The sequence below is a fragment of the Sphaeroforma arctica genome (assembly GCF_001186125.1).
Source record: "Sphaeroforma arctica JP610 unplaced genomic scaffold supercont1.359, whole genome shotgun sequence".
Classification (NCBI taxonomy): Eukaryota; class Ichthyosporea; order Ichthyophonida; genus Sphaeroforma; species Sphaeroforma arctica.
In genome coordinates, this window is record NW_014040199.1 from 13,953 (window position 1) to 33,400 (window position 19,448).

General features: G+C 39.5%; 2 protein-coding genes across 2 annotated transcripts in view; one reads left to right on the forward strand and one right to left on the reverse strand.

Annotated features, from left to right (window-relative positions):
• SARC_05560 (hypothetical protein) overlaps window positions 1-3,787 on the forward strand; it is a 5,135-nt gene extending 1,348 nt beyond the window's left edge. Inside the window, exons 3-10 of the mRNA XM_014300567.1 lie at window positions 369-471; window positions 804-1,025; window positions 1,451-1,605; window positions 1,886-1,948; window positions 2,151-2,327; window positions 2,671-2,761; window positions 3,070-3,210; window positions 3,500-3,787. Of these exons, the coding sequence (XP_014156042.1) occupies window positions 369-471; window positions 804-1,025; window positions 1,451-1,605; window positions 1,886-1,948; window positions 2,151-2,327; window positions 2,671-2,761; window positions 3,070-3,210; window positions 3,500-3,595 (1,048 nt within the window). The 3' untranslated portion in view covers window positions 3,596-3,787. The remainder of the gene's footprint in view (window positions 1-368; window positions 472-803; window positions 1,026-1,450; window positions 1,606-1,885; window positions 1,949-2,150; window positions 2,328-2,670; window positions 2,762-3,069; window positions 3,211-3,499) is intronic.
• Window positions 3,788-4,153: 366 nt separating this feature from the next.
• Window positions 4,154-19,448, reverse strand: part of SARC_05561 (hypothetical protein) — a 17,403-nt gene continuing 2,108 nt past the window's right edge. The window contains exons 3-22 of the mRNA XM_014300568.1: window positions 18,180-18,275; window positions 17,675-17,760; window positions 17,093-17,140; window positions 15,233-15,414; window positions 14,477-14,609; window positions 13,679-13,761; window positions 12,780-12,867; window positions 12,468-12,534; window positions 11,964-12,193; window positions 10,553-10,909; window positions 9,341-9,463; window positions 8,214-8,471; window positions 8,031-8,090; window positions 7,190-7,269; window positions 6,469-6,605; window positions 6,174-6,258; window positions 5,718-5,805; window positions 4,764-4,876; window positions 4,489-4,567; window positions 4,154-4,253 (exon numbers count right to left, since the gene is read on the reverse strand). Coding sequence (XP_014156043.1) covers window positions 4,227-4,253; window positions 4,489-4,567; window positions 4,764-4,876; window positions 5,718-5,805; window positions 6,174-6,258; window positions 6,469-6,605; window positions 7,190-7,269; window positions 8,031-8,090; window positions 8,214-8,471; window positions 9,341-9,463; window positions 10,553-10,909; window positions 11,964-12,193; window positions 12,468-12,534; window positions 12,780-12,867; window positions 13,679-13,761; window positions 14,477-14,609; window positions 15,233-15,414; window positions 17,093-17,140; window positions 17,675-17,760; window positions 18,180-18,275 — 2,420 coding nt within the window. The 3' untranslated portion in view covers window positions 4,154-4,226. The remainder of the gene's footprint in view (window positions 4,254-4,488; window positions 4,568-4,763; window positions 4,877-5,717; window positions 5,806-6,173; window positions 6,259-6,468; window positions 6,606-7,189; window positions 7,270-8,030; window positions 8,091-8,213; window positions 8,472-9,340; window positions 9,464-10,552; window positions 10,910-11,963; window positions 12,194-12,467; window positions 12,535-12,779; window positions 12,868-13,678; window positions 13,762-14,476; window positions 14,610-15,232; window positions 15,415-17,092; window positions 17,141-17,674; window positions 17,761-18,179; window positions 18,276-19,448) is intronic.

Consider the following 19,448-nt stretch of genomic DNA (forward strand, 5'->3'; position numbering starts at 1 on the left):
TTTACCGTTACGTACTACGTNTTGTGTNTATNTTATATATATAACGTATATATATATATATATATATATATATATATATATATATATATATATATATATATAAATGTTTCATAAATTGTGTGAGGAAGGTTATGCATAGAAGAGCTTGGTAGACGCCGTAGACATGTTATGATCGCAGTTTACACGCTTCGGGTCCTGATGGCTATCGCGGATAGATACTGATTAAATTTCACGTCGTGTATCGCTTTTACAGAGTATGTCAGATGTCAGATAAATAAGCATGTGATTTTGTCAGCTTCGGCGTGCTGATGCCCGAGAGCGTATTGCATTCATCTAATGAGAATTGCCTCGCACTTTGCTAATTACAGTGGTCAGGGTGACGAGATCGACATTCAGGAAAAAGCGGTGAGAGAGAGAGATAGAATCTGGCCTCATCTTTATTCTTTTAATTTCACAGAGCTGGTACAATTGGTATGTAGCAACCTTCTTTCTAGTATAAAAGTTGGATGATAACATTAATATACTGATGTAATTGTATGACATACACACTCCGCACATTCTTACAATTCATATCGTGCTATTAACTCTAGGTGAAGCACGCGACGTGAAGCAGAATATTAGCAATAGTAAAGCTTTCATGACCAGACCCTTGATTCTCCTTGACCATGAGTGTGTCGGACAATCATGCTCGCCATGATGTAGCAATTTTATATGGGGCTCCCTTAAGGTGCATTCTTGTGTTTTTAAAGATACGATTTACACTACAGTGCCCTAATTTGTTTGTACATCCTATGCTGTTTTAGATAGCTGAGGGCGAGTCATTAAATATTGCGGATGTGTCCAAGGATCTCAACGGTTTCATACACAGTGCGAAGGCACATAGTTCAGCTACATATGAGAATGAAACGCAGCAAACACTACAGCAATTGACAGAATCACAGGATATGAAGAAGACCACAGAAATGGTCCATACCGCATACAATGAATGTACGCGTCAGCTCCGACCTCGGGAACTGAGATGGATGGTATCTAAATTATATCTGTAAATGTGTCTCCATGCCGTGTATTTGCTGTTGGATATTCTTTTCACATGCGCATTTCAACAACCATTTTCCTTCAAAAAGAGAAGGTTATGATAGATCTGCACCTGTAGTAGGAGAATCCTGCTCACAAGACTGACCTATTCGCAAGATACGCAAAGCTGTATGTTCCGTAGGGTAACAGAGTAAGTGTGTTTATCATCGGAGTATATTATACTATCCTATTTATGGTAAGTCAGAATCCCGCTTATCACAATAATTTGAAGAATTAATAATCTTACGGGCATACATGCCTGCATATGTGTCCATAGAGCACTTTGAACGTTGGACAGGCTAGTTCAAGGCCCGCCGCCTCTTTAGCATGCACTAGTGCTCCGTGTGTGTAATACTATTTATGAAATCAACGATAGGTGTGGATGCAGAAGCGCCTTGCTGATGCTCTTGGAGCCGATAAAAAATGTCGATGGTGGCTCACACATGGAAGTGCGATCACGGCTCTCCGCAAGCGCACCGTACCCTGGGAGCACGATGTCGACATTGCTATTATAAAGGATGATGAGCGAAGGTTGGTTGAATATAAGTGCGAGTTGCATGTTTACAATCACATGCTCCTTAGTAGCCGTGCTTATCCTCAAGCTCACCTTTTTCAGAAGAATACGGCTATACTTTCCGATATTAATGTCGAAGTTCAGAATTCTGTCTTTGGCGACACCTGAGTGTTTTGGAACAGTTGTGAGAGCTCATTCCGTTTCGGGTTCTTGACGGCAGTATTCAATTTAGAAATGATGATTGTAAATTGGTACCATTGAACCTGCCACAATGATCTTGTTACATCACATTAACAGGTGTGGGCGACTGCTCGTGGAAAGCGGTGATTTCAGCATACTCGATAAGCTGTATAATAGCAAGTATGTACAGGTCATGACTTGATAGTAAGAACAGCCTTCGATGGATTCGAAACTACAGTCCAAAACATACACTACAATATTGCACAGATGTGAAGCGGCACATACACATACTCTTTTCTGCCAGTACAGTTCATTGACATCGAATCTGGTTGCTAATATAATTTCTCAAATATTTTTGTATTGCAAACGGGCACTATCACAGAGGACAACCACAAGAGAAGGAGCTCAAGAAAGGGTGGTTTGTACGCTATCGATTAAATCCATTTGTGAATGGACGTGTGGTATACGACGTCCATGCAGACATCCACATTTTTACAATCAATACTGTTAAAAAGCATGGGCGAAAAGATGCCTACATACAACAAAAATGTACCAAGAGGTATGTGCATCTGATCGCTCGGTCACAAAATCATTCACAAATCTCATTGGCCTCATCAAAAGCGAGCGGCCCTTTTAATATGCCGCGGCATATTGCGATGTAACTTTCTGATGTCAAATGATGGTCTTTGGGTTTCTCATCCAAGCTACCAGACCTACTTTATCGAAATTTTTAATAGTCATACGCGAGGGTGCAAACTTAGTATATACCACATGGCAACAGACGTTCTCACATTTATCTATTTATTACTGCCTCGATGAAGAAATTTCAGCTGTGTACTTTCGTGTCTGGTTTACATATTACCATTCTCAAAACTGACACCTTATAAGCCCCTTATTTCCAGATTTTACAAAACGAAGCGGGAATGTGCGCATCGTCATGATTACAGCACTGTATTCCCACTCAAGAAGTATACGCTACGAGCGGGATTTGAGGTGAGTAGATTTCGATGGCGCATTTGATGATGGCTGTTCTAAAGTGCCAAACGAAATTTTTGAAATTGGACACACGTTCTAACGAAATTTAAAGGATGAATGTATTGGTCATCGTCGAGCAAGATGGGATGTACATTAAAGGTGCTTGCAAATACTAAAACAATATCTCAGAGCCCTTCATATGATGCACATGGTTTAATTTGTAAATATGCGCTGATCATTCATCTCTGACACGTTCCCTTCAGCCATCGTGAGCAACAAGTGTTTCTGATAGCTCGATTTTAATTGCCCCACCCACCATGCTTTAGGTGAATGGACCGGCGGACGTTAAGAAATATACCGATACCATGTACCCAATATCTCTGCTGCATGGCGATCTGAACAATACCGACGGCCAGGAAACATTCACAGATGAACCAATTGAAAAGAACTATGTGACTCAGGGACGGGTATGTTTTGTGAGGAGTGTTCTCGGCGCTAAGAATCTCGTTTTACAGTGATTACATCAGCATAGGCACGGAACAGCCCTTATGATTCCATGGATCCTGCGTTCAAACTACTTGAAACCCCTACTATATTGAAATTAACCATATCAACACATGATCGCCACAACCTATAGTGGTAATATACTGTATTTTTTGTCTCGCGCGCCTCAAAAATATAATATCACGACATATCGTTTTATTTACGACCCTTCGTTTTCATGTATTCTTATTAATGTGTGCTTACACATTCCAGGCTGGAGTAGCGTGTATAAAGTATGCGCATGCTGTTGGCTGGGTACAAGACTATCTTCTAGATGGATTCTGGACATACATTAATCGACCACCCTAAAACACAGAAGATACACATAACGACAATAATTTGTCACAAAGGAGTATAAAAAAATATCTTTGCGGATTGTGAGGAATTCAAAAACGACCTTATCCCCTCAGAGAATCATGTTGATTGCAGACGATGTAATCACAATTTAAACATAATCAAATATCGCAAACTTAATGGATTAAAATGAATTTGAAAACCAGCAACTATGACGGCTAAAATTTCCAGGGTGCTGACATGTAACAGTATCACATATACTAAATAAGACATGCAAAGGCGAGAGCGACACCGCTTGATGCCACACACAGTTCTACCCAGGTATTCAAATACTTGTCCGATGATTTGTATTCGTTCCTTATTCGAAGCAGGTCAACTACCATAGCTGCCACACGTCCAATCCACAGTATATATAATTCATATTGCAAGCACATGAATACGAATCACCGGGCAAGTATTTGAATTATCAGCGAGTCATGAATTTTGGGGGGAAAATACAACACCACAGCCGGCATGGGTAATGCGTTGGTGAAGCAACAGCATGGCACAACTTGTGTAGCTGTGCTGAAAGTAGTTGGAAACGCGAAAGCGTTTATTAGGTATTTTCGTTGCAACCATTCTCTGCTTATTTACGTATTAGCCAATATCATCCGTCCACGATCGTGGCCGCTACCTGCAAATCATAGTGATGCACACATAAGTAAATTGATCTCAAATCAAAGAGGTCATCCTTTCACGGTATACTAGATGACCGAACAAACATTCGTATTTATGAACAACTTGAGCAGAAAATAGGGTGTTATGGCTGGAAGTGTCTACAAGAGACCTTTCCATCCGTCCCATTTTTGTCCGCGACGCCATTCCTTCCCTATTTTTAGTACGAAACAGACGAACCGTGCTCAACACACCTGACGATTCATGGGCACCGGGTTCAAGCAGCGTCTTTCTGCACTCACTAATATTTCTGAGTACATATGTTCAGCCATGCTGCAAAATAAGTGAGCGTTCAATGAAGGGAATTTTAGCATTAATACGTACAGGGATTGACTCGTATTGATTTTGATAGTCTGTCAGGATGCATGGACGATGCTATCGAAAAGCACTATAATATTCTTTGAGAATTACGAGTACGCAGTTCGAGCTACGCAACATAATCCAAAAACAAGCAGCTGCCATGACTTACTCGTCATCGATGTAGGACCGCCACAGATTGCCTTTCAGATACAATAAGTCTACTTCGAGTTGATTATACCCAAACTGTCCGAATGTCTGCACTCGTACGCCCTCCTGGAAAGCCTACATCACAGGAAACAATGGCAATAAAGTTGAGTACTTGGGTATTGTGCACAGTTTGCTGTGTATGGCTATGTAGTTACAAAACGCACAAGTCATTTCTGGATTCTCTCAGACTCGCTGAGTCTGTGTCGACCCTGACACCGATTATGTCAACAACTAGTACCATCGTAAAGTCTAGTAAACCAGTATAACTAAATGATAGCAAACCTGTATTTCCAATGAACACCCGCTTACAATCAATCAAATTTGTTATACATTCATCAACGGTTTCTAGAAATGCTATAATGATACGAAGAAGACAGTACTATCATTTAGCGATTAAGAGTTTAGAAATAGTGGGATAAATACGAGTACTCGATGAGATATACCAGTTGCAACAACAACAAAAGTGATGCAAATTTTTAAATAAGATATCATCAAACATAAACAGAAAGCTGCAGAAAGCTCTTAATGATGACAATCATGCATGTCATATTCCCGGTGCATCGACAAGTTAGACAATTCTACCAGCACAGGTACAATTTAGCAAAAACTTGTAGATCGTTTGGCTCCGTGTGATCGGGAGTAGAATACGAGAGCCGACCAAAATAGTGTACCATCAAGAACTGCACCCAGAGGGCAGAAATATCGAGATCCCGGGCGATACAAAATAGCATATTACTGTGAAAACTCCAGCAATAACACTACTTAGAATAGTATAGCACGTTAGATACGTGTCGCTTTGTATATAAACGCATGCTGAACAATATGAAGAGAGACCTTGAACAGCATTCTCCCTTGTGGCGTGTCCAAATACATAAACAGTCACGTGTCTCGACATTACAACTTGCCATACGCTCACCTTTAGCACAATCTTCAATATCCCTGTCATGATGGACGGTGTAGAAAAATCAACCTCCCCAAAGATCACAATGCGTTCAGCAAACAATCTGATACGAGCATAGATATTTTGCGTGTGAGATTGGGTTAGTCGTGAGTCTCGAAGCCAAAGCCAGTGGAGGGGATCTTAACAGAAAAATCGGATCGCTTCAAAAGTATATTAAAATCAGCCTAGAACACAGTAGACACTGATTTTCTGTAAGGCGATAAAGGAAGGGAAAAAAAAGTACTAATTTGATCGCACAGTAAGATGCCTAATTGACAATTATTCATCGTCAGACGAACATAACTTGTGGTGTCAACTTCTTCCATACGATAAGACAAAGACGTGTCCGGTATAGATATCGAATAGTGATATTATTGTGTAATTCTGCCCAATCGCATTCATCTGAACTCAACCGACAGCCACACCTTATACCTTTGTATATTGGCCATCAAGTTGATATCGACACCTGCACCCAAGCGTCCTGATCGTTGGACACTTTGCCTTCGTGCCGCGACGTCTGTGAGAGTGCATGTCATACTCATTATTGTTCCGATGAAGAGGAATGAATATCGATCCAATCAGAAGCAGCAACTACCGATTTCCCAATGACTCGACTTCAAGACATCATCAGATATGAACCTACGCAACTGAATCGATGAGAGAACTTCTGGAGTGCTCTAGCACAGATGAATTGAATAGTCCATGATGATAATGATGCATCACATACCTTGTAGTCGCATATCCGTTTTCGCATCTTCTATCTCATACTCGTAGTAATGCGACACAATCAATTCCATTTCTGCAAATTCGTCTACACAGCGTTTGATAGCAGCTCGCACCATTCGCGGTTCAGACCCCCTGAGCCTGCAGTAGAAAGACGTGCGTGTGGCAAGAGTTGCGATATGAATGACATACATCAATTCGACTATATATCAACAATAGAAGTTCATCCATCACTATCTATACTATGATGCAAACAATACAGCAATATATCCCGATCCACAGAATATGGCATAGCCTTCTAAATGAAATACATAACAACTTCTCGTCTGCTCTTCATAGGGAATAACAAATTAATTATAATCAAATGCACATTTGTAAATCACATGTCCAACGTCTGATGGTGTCATTTATTTGTTTCGGAGACTCAATAATTGAACCACCCGTGCTCATATCTCGACACTTAATCGACAAACTGAGAACCATGTCACCGTGTACGCACAGTCATGTCGATGTCTTGCTACAAACGGTTTACAGTACTTCATACCCCTCTTTGAATATATTCTAGGTTTCGACACAAAATGACATCGATAAGTCGTTCACATTGACTTATATAACTCGATACCCTGCGTCGTATATATGTATTGACCTAAAAGCTCCGTATATAGCCATATATACGAGGTACCATCCTTATTACGACGGCGATTTGTCACGTTTCATATACTCACCAATCTCTCGTAGACACACTCTTGAGCACCATCTCGGATAGCACCACACCTTGAAGATGAACATGTCGCTTTAAAAGTGCCTGAAGCATAGTAAAAGTAACCACACAATCAGTACTGAGCCTTCATCAAGTGCAAACTATCGATGTTTGTGCGTATGTAACCGGACTATCCACTCCAATAGTTTTGAAATTAGCGATACTGGAAATATGCATAAACATACTTTTATGTTAGATATCTGCAAATACGTTTATTCACATTGATTCACTCGCAGGTACGATACCCCGTGAAACATACTTTCATGTTAGATATATGCAAATACGTTTATTCACATTAATTCACTCGCAGGTATGATACCCCGTGTGATAATTTAAAATATATGAATGTATATTCAACCGTATCTATACAAACACGTGCAAAGAGCGGTATTTATTTAACCACAAGATATTGCCATAGAAGAGGTCTGTACATACCACTGCTACATACGGATTTGAACGAATACGGACAATATGCACAGAGGTATATCGAAATGTATCAGTATATGCGTGACAACGTGCATCTCGCAAAACCGTTATTCCCAACAACAATCGAAATCTGTGCTTTTGCAATCAAGAATACTTATAAGAATTGATTTGGAGTAGATATGTATGATATGATACACAAACAGGTACTGCACGAGCATGTCAGAACAAAATCAATTTCGATTTGTACATATAAAATCATGTGCATGTATATTCATAGGTGCGAATATTCTGACGCACACCGTCAGGGCTTCCTAAAATATTGTTAATTGGTTTTGGGATGGATGTACAAGTCCACATTCATGCCAGTTTTCGGTACATACCTCTGCTGCTGCATGCGCCCCCGCGACCAAAGCAGCGCACTCCTCTGTGTTTTCTTTGATCTGAGACATGAATAACGAGACCAAATGAAAACAGCATTCCATTATAGTTAATACATCATTTGTTATCATTTTGGAAATTAATTGAAGGACCATCACTCATTTGCACATCAAAAGACGCGATACCTTCACACTGCCCATAGCCGCCAAGAAATCGGCTATCATATTTTGAATGTGGGTTGTGGACATATTTTTACACAACTTAGACAGCATCAGTGCGGTTTCAGGTGATCTCGGTTCACTCTGCCACTGTGCTAAAATTTCACTCTCGCCAAATAACGTTTCACAGGTAGGTACGTCGTCGATACCATCATCGACTTGCTCCATTTTGGAGGTTGCGGGTTGGGGTATAACCGTCTCGGGCAGTTCGGTTCCGCACAGTTTCTGTAGCATTTTATATCGAGACAAGATAGTAGCCCATGAAAATTTACAATAAATTTGCAATGTACAGAAGTGCTCCTTGTATACTTTTGAGCTCTCTTGCATATGGTTGATGTAGAGCATCTCATTAAACTCAGCATCCAGAGACTCCTTATCGTTGAGACCACTTGTTTGCACGGAATGCACTCTTCCTTCAGCGGAAGTGCGCTTTTATATATTTTTTCCAGCGAATTGCAAGAAATCGTAAGAAGTCCCCTGCATATTTGACTACAGCTATTCCCCAAGTGTATAGCGCTCCATCACTGTAGTTCATAATTGATGATCGTAGACCTCCCCCTAAGTCTACGCACTGAGTTGATTGGGTATTTTAACGCTCTTTAATGTGTAGTCTTGAAAAGTCAATTGGGGGTTTTAAGCTCTTTTGTGTGTAGCCTTGAAAACAATGTTCAGTGGGCTGTGTCAGAAGTTGTGTGCAACAGTAAATATATTCTGCAGTGAGTAAAACACTCTAAACTTTATCTTGCGATCACTACTTTATGAAACTTGAAAGTGATGTATGACTTTTCCTGAAGCTGTTCGCTCGAGACATACACGATAGAATCAAACTAAACAGGATGAAATAAGTTTTCAGTGATACAGCATTCAAACATTGACAAGGCAAACACGAACATCAGACGATCAAACAACACAAAATAACATACACACTTCCGCTTGATGTCTACTCGTACATATAAAAGCAGTGAATTCAGTCTGTAGCAGTGTGCGCTATAATACTGGCAGCTGCACATTGTTAATCGTAGGGGAGATATGTGCGGTCTCACGTGTATAGTCAAAGACTGCATATTAACGTACAACAGTGTGTATTCACATACCATAAAATAGAGCGGTATGTGGTGTATCAAGGCCACTAGAACGCCGATGTATACGTACTTCTGAACGAAAGTGTTGCGCCACGATTTTCGAGAGCCAAGATTGACGGAGTCGCTAATGAAGGCCTGCAAGTGTGCGGAAGGACGCAAATCGATGATATTACAAGGGATGCTAATAATCACAACGTAATTGCAAGAAGTGCACACTAGAGCATTATTTAAGTCCAAGTGATGACGGTACCCTGATGCACAAATAATCTACAGCGTTTTAAAAATTGCATATTTGGCAATGCAATCCGCGAGCAAGTACGTTTGGTCATAGTAATAAGCCCCTTCGAAGTGGGTGAATGAGCAGTTAAGTGAGTGCACAACTACAATTAAGGATTGTTGCTAATTGAAGGCAGCTAAATTACTTCCACATCCATCTAGTTGACCTACTCTCATCACTTCATAATATCCAGACCAGAAAGTAGTCCCGTTGATATATTGAAATAAAATAGTATATAAACCGAGTCAGGCTCTCAAAAAAATCATCTCAAGTCTTTTATCTACACGCTAAAAGTGTAATATTTCCCCAGCTATTCGTGGAACCCTAAATTTTAGAGTATGTACCGTAATTTGTGCAAAAAATGAGGCTACGTACTGTCAATCTGTAATATCGCAGCGCAAAACATACGATCATTCCAGATAACCCATAACTATCAGAAGCTGGCTACGTATCACCTTTTCTCTCCTCGAAAGTTACCATACTAGTGTGATTCATGAGTATTCGCGCTCTTCTCGGAGTCGGGAGTTGCAGGTATATAAATATGCAACAGTTATATCATTTTAACAATAACATATATATATATTGCTACAACAAGGAAACAAATACATACATATACGAAGGTATGGGCGGGTGTTCACATTCACATATATATCAGGGCCGATTACCGGGTGCCACGCAGGTGGCATTGCGACGACGTATACTGACAAGAGTGAAAGAACTATATAACACCACAATCAGAACCACCAGTATCGAACTGCACATCCTATATCTCGTATACATTAAGCGCGGTGCTTCTTCGTTCTTGCAACGACTCTATCATCACTACTCTATCATCTACAACTAGTAAACGATACCACACATGAGATAATAGCATAATCGGGGTTCGTAGTTGACATGCATGTTTTGCGTGCTGTAAATGATTGCAATACAACATATATCACACATACCGATGTTCTCTCGACCAGTCTCATCACACACTCCTTCAGTAACGTCGTGGTGGCATCTTGCATGACTTTCTTGATATCTGCGTCTCCTTGACCTAACGCAAATGCTGCTCCATCCTCATCTTCGTCTTCCCCTGCCATGTGCTCTGACGACACGCGCTTGCTGAGCCGCATCAGGTGCTTGTCCAATGCTCGCATGAATTCAGACCTGAAGTTGTGCATACGGTTCTCGAGGACAATTCGAGTGTACTTCTCGGATATGCGATGCACACCCGCTTCCGGGTATATGGCATCCACCTCAGACGAGTGCACGTGCAAGCGATATACGCACACTACATACACTGCGTCGGTCATCTGAGTCTGTAAACAGTATCGCCACATGATCAGAAGAAAAAAAATTGAATGTTGAAGGTATTCAACAATGACAATTTTAAAATATACGCAGTGATATAAAATTGCTCACAAGCTGCTTTTCACAAATTATAAAAACGACCCAAACATACGCGGAGCGAATAACGTATGTAACCAAAACGAGCGGATATACAAACAAATATAGTTGTAGGTTCGTGCACAAGAGACACGTGTTGAGTGTTCTACAACTTCGTGTAAGTATCGCAGATCAATTTCATCTATATACACGAGTACATCGCGATCCTGTCGGTGTAATTCTGCATGATCCAAACAAAAAAGCCATGCTTGCTTTATGCGACCACCTCGTGTGGGATGACGATGGTATATACCAGTACGCAAACATGTATACGTATACCCACTTATAAGTAACATAATATGCCTTGTTTCAAGTGGAAAGCTACAGTATATGTAGATGTGTGAACAAATATGCGTTTAGTATATTGTAGATGGTTCAGGTTTATGCAAGGATAAATGCGAGTACGTACCCACATAGTGTTCATACAAATTTCAATATCTAGGGCTACGTTACGCATGTTTAATGCGCATATAGGATACAATAATGCATAGACTATATATATATATAAGTATTCACAGGAAAGAACAGATATATATATATATATATATATATATATATATACGTGTGTGTGTGTGTGTGTGTGTGTGTGTGTGTGTGTATAGGCACACACACACACATATATATATAGATATATATATATATGTATATATATATATATAATATGAGAGTATGCCTACTCGAAACTAGCTCAAAGTATCGAATATTTAGTTGTTTGCGTAAAAGCGAAAACGAGCGTGAATATAAACCAATATATGTGCATATTTTTAGATAGAAATTGCATATATTTCCACATTTTGATGCTTCTATTCTATGAATACATGTGAAGATATACTAATTCAGTATGCGTATATATTGACGTTAATTTGCAAACAGGTAGTTTTACTACTAAAAATAATATCTGATAACGCAATTCTACAGTTTACCTACCTCACTCGTCAACATTCTGCGGACCAGTTCCATGTAGGTTGACATGTGCTTCTGTACCCCATTGAATAGTTTAAGTCGCAGATCTTTCTGAGAAACAACATTCGCCACTTCACCATCGGCTGTTAGTGTCGTCACAGCGCCTACAGAACTCTGCCGTTCCATATTTGTAGATTTTGCATTGCCACTATATATATTCGTGTCGACTGGTCTGAGAAATATTTTGACGTATTCTGCAATGATGAAGTGCAAAGGTGGTATATAATGGTTCCAAAATCAGTCGTGTGTTGGTCGATTTCATCCGTTTCTGGATTTTGTATTCGATCAGATCCACTGTGGCACACGCAGAGAAAAATTCCTGAAATACGAGGTAGTAAATTACATTCGTACATGATCCTGAATATTAATACATGTATATTATCTATTTAAGTAGATGGGATTTTGCGAAAGTTACAAGCAAAACCCGAGCCGCCTGACAAGAGTCTACAAAATAGTTTCTTAACATACCTCGAATAAATTCCTTAACAGCGTGCAGGTAGCGAGTGTTGCAGAAATCGAGGAACTCTTCCGGCTTCTGTACAACACAGAAGTTTCACGATTGATCATGAGAATAACACTGAATACTTTCCTTCAACATGCATGAAGCTAAGATTGATTTAAAACGCTGTACATGAGAAGGATAAAGCTCATGGGATGTCGTCTCCAGATTAGAGAAGCAAACGTGTGTCATTTTCTTAGGGAACAAGAATTTCGAACCGAATGACGATACAATGAAGATCAATGCATGAATTGGAATATTCAAAGTTCCGTGTGACGTACCGCTGCGTCTTCTGAACTTAGGTTCTCCAGCTTAGTCTCCATAGTCTTCACATAGACTGCTAACCATTCATCGGTACGCTTTAGGAAACTGAAAACGATGTACGCGGTTAATTAGTTGTTACATTTTATACAATGTTTGCATATTAAAAATTTGCATATATTGCGTTCGAAACCAGAACTGACAGGTATGTTAGTCAACGAAGCACAGATACTAGATAGAACGAGTGTACTAGATATCTCATATACTCTGATCATTGGATAGCAAACAATATTCCCTTAGTCAGTTTGATGACTAAGTGCTCTTCAAAATAATCTTGAACATCGCACCAATATGCATTCGAGAGTGGAAATTTCAGAAGCTGTATTTATATTTATATACAGATGAGCCGGAAAGCGCATAAATACTAATGCCGGTGTGCAATTACAAACCTGTGTACGTATGTGACAAAGTGGCCGATGAGGAAGTGCAAAACTATGAAAAGTATTCGTGAAGTATAAAACGTGAATTGAGTTGTGCGATACGCTTATCTGTCGTTTTCTTAGTCAAGTTCCCTAAATAATACATGGTGTCCGACTGGATGTAGCCCTGTGTGCGGTGTGAAGTGCAGAGTGTATACGCCTGTCATAGTAAGTTGTGACACTACAACGTATATTAGCCAAAAAGCACTCAGAGATTTTGTTCGGATGTGATCAAAAGTAGACAGATCTGAGCTCTCAATCCACGATTCAATTACAAAGTTATGTAGTTATATCACACAAGTGTCATCCAAATATCGATATCAAAATATATAACATTTTCAATAATCGTTGCTTCACTCTAGCCAGGTGCGTGTTAGTTTTAACATAGCGAAATCTCTTCATTGTGGCAAAATATGCGGAACTTGATGAATTTGCCGAACCTTGTTGAGAGCTCATCAATTGTTCCTTCTTCTAGCACGACCAGCAGCTCGAAAGATTCTGACAGCTCAGCATATGATATTAACTGTAATTAACAGCCAGAAAAAGTACAATGCATTGAGTATGATGTTACAATAGTGAGTGAAGACAATTATAACGAAACAAGCAGAGCTAGGATAGTACCTGTGTACACAAGTAGCTCTAGTCTTGGGGCAATTAGCAACGGTATTGAGAGGGATGACATTTATAGCCCGATGTGGAACTCAAGTGATATTAACTACACTCATATTCGCACAATCCGCTCGTAAATTGTACACAGAACCATCATACTCTTTGCAATCGGAAACTGTCCGCTCAGGTGTGCATAAGTCAAACATTTATACATCATGTAAGTATGTAGGTGTGTTGGTGTTCGAAAAGATCAATGACTGTACATATGCCAATAACGAACACAGTGTAGCATTTCGACAATTTTTGCATGAATAAATCAAGCTATGTTGCCTTTGACTTCATCAACGCAACAGCAAGCTGAAATAGTGCATGGCATCATAGAGTTAAGAAGGTAGAGTTGACCTTTTGTATAGCAGGAGAAGTGGTCACAGTAGGCACTATTCGATTAAGCAACAATGGCGGTACAGCATACTGATGATTTTATACCAATCTTGAAATGATTATATTGTATTCCTGCGCAATACAATCAAAATCGAACACAGGCGCACAGTACTGAACTCCAAGCACATACAAACTATACTACGGATTTGTAACGGTAATATTCGTTGAATATTAAAGTTCTCACATACCGTAGGGTCCAAAAGCCGCTCTTGTAATAGCGCTATTAAATTTGTAATAGATAGGTTGCACTCCGACCGGATACCCTGGAATGAGGGCAAGTGTTCGTAGCGGCCCAGGATGGCATGAGATTTGGAATAGTACCTGCATGTATTGCGTGGACAAAAGTGAAAGGTTCAGTATTCAATTCCCTAATATACTTTTATGGTACGCTATGCGACAAAAGCTCTAATTAAATACATAAGACTACCTCTCTAGAATACAATCATCCAGAATACCGCACAGCTGGTGAATATAAGAAAGTCACAAATAAAATGAATGTAGTCCATAACTTTGAAGCTGTAATCTAGAACCTGTAGCAAAATCAAACGTGAAAGGAGAAATGCTTGACGAATGTTGGTGAACTTTCCAGCGGACAATAACAATAACGCACATTGCACTAAGTTTAGCAGACTACAAAGGTAGAAGGCGGCGGCACCACACCGACGTATCAACCATGCTATGCGGAATCCTTTATTTCCTGTCCTTAATTTTTTGGGGTAGTTTAAAAAGTGTTTCAAGTACATGAAACGAAAAATAAATCCTTCTAACGGTACATACAGCTATACAAATGACAATATCTTCTACAATCACTTAAGATGCAATACTCAACAATGCGTACGAATATTTGCCAGCAAGTCTGTATAACACACAAGAGGACTACACGCTACACTTGAATAGCATAAATATGTGTATGCACCAACACAGCAGTTCAAGTACGCCCCTACCTGACGGCTTGCCTATACGCTTTGATCTCCACGCATCGCTTCAATCTCGAAGGCAGCTCAAATAAAAATTGGAGTTTTTTTAACAGTAGATGTACGCCACTGAGTTGTGAGAGCGATCGTCGGTTTGTGTCGAGTGTTGAGTGTATAGTTTCCCTGAGATCCATGATGGAGTCCATGTTCTCCTACAATACAATCATGAATGAGTTCAGGGTAGATTAGCTTGTAAATTTATGCACAGCAAAGGCTCTCTCGTTGATTGAATGATTGCTGGAGCGATTGTTCACAATGTATATGTACATAGAGTACACTCAATTTTTGAAGATTAAGATTACTATCTGCCCTCTACGTAAGCCAACATGTCGGACAAGAATCACACAATACAGTTATACTTCATGTCTACGATTAATGGACGGCTGCCAATTGAACAATTATCCAAGATCTCAACATTTTAACTATCGACACAAGTGGCATATATGGTAGAAATATAATACAGTCCGCAGAAGTAGAGAGTGGGCGTGGTGGACAGCAGGTAAAACATAGCAAAAAATGTGCTCATCATCAGCGAATAGTAAATGGGGATCAGTAATCAAAACAGATGCTTCTCACAAGGTGTAGCAATTAATGGCTTAAACTACGGCCCAAGCCGATAATTACATATAGAAATATAGAATTCTAGAATTCTAGAGACATAGGTAGTCCCCGGCTCTATCACGTTGCAACCCAGTTTTGGTTAGTTTGGATAATAATAAAAACAAACGTGAGGCAGCAGTCTTATTCGTGACTACTAATCAAATTGGGAACTACAAATCTGACTGAGTTGACGCAACAGTAATCTGATATAGCAACTCATTCATTCTTGAGTGGCTGTAGTTCATCATCTACCACAACTGATGGGACAGGCAGGCGAGCAGATTTGCAATATTATTCTTCACCTTCTGTATCGGTCATGCTGCTCGTTTGATGTGTCATTCACACTTCCACGATTTTAGACACTCAGTTCATTGTAGTGCGTGTGTGTTTCATGCAATGAATCGATAACTTAGTCGTCCTCAAACCGAATATTAAAGAACTTCCTCAGATTAACAGCGGACGTATACACTTAAGAAGTATGTGTGTACATGAATATCAGAGTGATGACTCACTCCCCTGTAGCCAAACTTATTATTGATGAGGTACAGTGTTTCACTACGATGGATAATGATGCCAATAGTGTAGATGAAGGTAAACCAATGTACATGGATGGTGAATGCTGGGCAACTGTATAGTATTTCGATGCACAGATATCCCTGAGTTCTAAATTTGTGTTTGTCTAAGGCTCGTCAATCACCGCTGATAGGCGACATTATAGGCCAGCTGCGATTGTTGTCTCTGTGGCTACCGCAACACGCCGGAGGAGGGTCATGTACACCAATCTATCGTTTGAGGTGTGTCGATTGCTGATCTTAATGCTCAACGAACAGAAATTATACAATTGTTGGAGCTGGGAGGCAATTCCCACACTATAGCCTGCTTCGGGTGATAGCAGAACACCCTTTAATTAAGAACAACTAAATAGGTTCTATTGGTGAAAAGCCTCAACTAGTGTTGTATAATATATAACAATCGCATCCGGTTAAATCCTAGATACCGAGTTTTTTCAAGTTCCGGATTTTACAACTCAATTAGATGAGGAAGACTTAAAATATTCCACCGTTGTATGCTATATGTACGACTAGATCGTATCATAAGCACAACAAAGCAATTTGAATTCGAGCTGAACAAAGTCGATGCACAACACAGCAAACTCAACAAGAGTGCGATTCATTTCAGATGGTTGGCATTTTGTACATTAGCTTGCCAATACAAAAGTTTGGGACCCACCTGCACATTGATCATTTCGGTCTCCATCAGTTCAAACTTGCCTTTCATCTGTCGACGTGAAATATAATATAGATTTTAATAGATGTGTAGAAAGTCGACATTGTTTGGAATACAGCTGCAATGCTCATACCTTTAGTCTAAGAAATTTCAAATAATTATACCGGTGCGAAAAACTATTTTAAACTTAAAAGGAGAAAAGCTGCATACCTTCAACCAAAATTCTGGCGATAGACAAATTGAGTATATAAGAAAAACAAGTACGACACTCTCATGATACTGTTTTACTTTGGTACCATTGGATGAACAAGATGAACAAAAAATAGGCTATGGCATTTTTTTAACTACACTTGGACATCCTTGTGCATCGAAAGTCGTGTATATCGGCCGCGGCTGCACTACTTGATCACGTATATGTTACTTTCTACTGAAAACGTAGCGATTCACGTGAGCGCAGCGGCTCAGTACTATGCTAATGCGTAACTATGTGTAGCAATCCATAGAATGCACACAATCCCCAAAACAAATTCTCTAATTGGTCCCATCTATGACTGGATAATAAATGACTTCGAACGTGCATCGTACCTGTCTGATTGTATCCGTCGCGCTGATGAACTTGTTGTAATTTTCGTACACCAGTGTCTGTACATCACTGTCCAAAGATCGTATCTCTTCAGGAAGTATCGTTGCAATGGAAGATAAGAAAGTTTAAGTGCTTTAACGCTTAGCGAATTGGAGTTTATATTGAGAAATCGAATCACTCAATAGAAGTATACGAGTGTAGACTCGCCTCTGGCCGTTTTGTAGCCATGTTTGATATACTAAAATAGAAAAGATTAGAGAGAACTAATTACCTCTTATCGCTCCACGATTGTTTTCTACCGAGGGCACTCGTGCAACCTTTAAAAAAGTATTAAACCCAAACCCATTCCCTCTCATAAATATAAATGTGAAAAAAATTATCAGACAGAAAATTGCATGAAGTGCAGGTGAAGTTAGTCAACATCAGTCCGAGTCCACATCATTAGACGCAACGTGACGCTAAAATACGTGGATACCATGGTGAAATTATAACAGAACGCGTACATACCATTGACAAACATATTCTCCGTATCTGCTAGTTGGCTGACAGTGCTCTCGTATAGGATCTTCTTCAAGTACATATCAGGATCGAAGTCGGGCCCGTCTGCAACGAAGTTATAGAAAGCGGTGAGCGCAAAAAAAAAGCACTTGGTCTGTACATGCCTCGCGCTGAGATATGGCTAGGATTCCATGCAAAATCACACTCAAAACTCTTTGATCACTCTCGAAAAGCTTTGAAGGTCGGAATCTATGAATCACAGTCATATGTGCCATTTATGTTCCATTTTGAAAGTGGTTCAGCATAGACTGATGAAAATGCTTCGAGCACCTCTGTAGAAAAAATTATCAAAGGCGTGTACTGCGGGTATTCCGAGTATGCATTTACTAAGCGCAATCCCCTTGGGTTTCGAACCAGTGAAATTATAGATATATGAATGCTGTTTCTGACTACTGTATAATCCATTTAGGTTCGACCACTATACATTTACACTGCACATATACGCAACAAAGGCCCTTGGGACTGCATATGTCAACCTAGACGAATATCTAGATAGATGAGTGTGTACTCAGGGTAGACTGTACGTACATATACACGTTTAAATCAGTTGTGTTCACGATTCTTAAGCACGCTCATACATCAATCCATCAATCTGAATGTTTACCTTTGCGTGAACCTAATTCCGTACCCGCGTGTGGACGCACAGTTTATACCAAACCCGATTAATAATGAAATATTTCAACGTTGATTGAAAATTAAATACTTGTGCAAAGTATAATTTTATATTACACTATTTATATATACCTCAGATATGTGAATATATATATATATATATGTGTGTGTGTGTGTGTGTGTGTGTGTGTGTGTGTGTGTGTGTGTGTGTGTGTGTGTGTGTATAGCATTATATGAAAAATATAGAAGTATATGAAAAATACACAATTACAAAGATATAGCAATATACGCTGTATGTATAACTACATATGCATTTAAATACATGCAAGAGTACCATAATTCATGACAGAGACTTCCGGTTTCGTACAATATACCTTCGAATTGAAGTACATAGTCACATTAAAGAATATGCTCTTTAGTTTATAGAAAACAGACTTATATTCATCAAATTTAAACACAACTCAGTATAAATAGTTTGTAATTAAAACCTAAACTGACAATATACGAACTTTGACTCGCTATAACACGTATAGAAGATAAAATAGAAAGAAGTTGGATAAACTCTTTCACAAACAAAAACATGAGTTTAACTAAACAGGTACATAC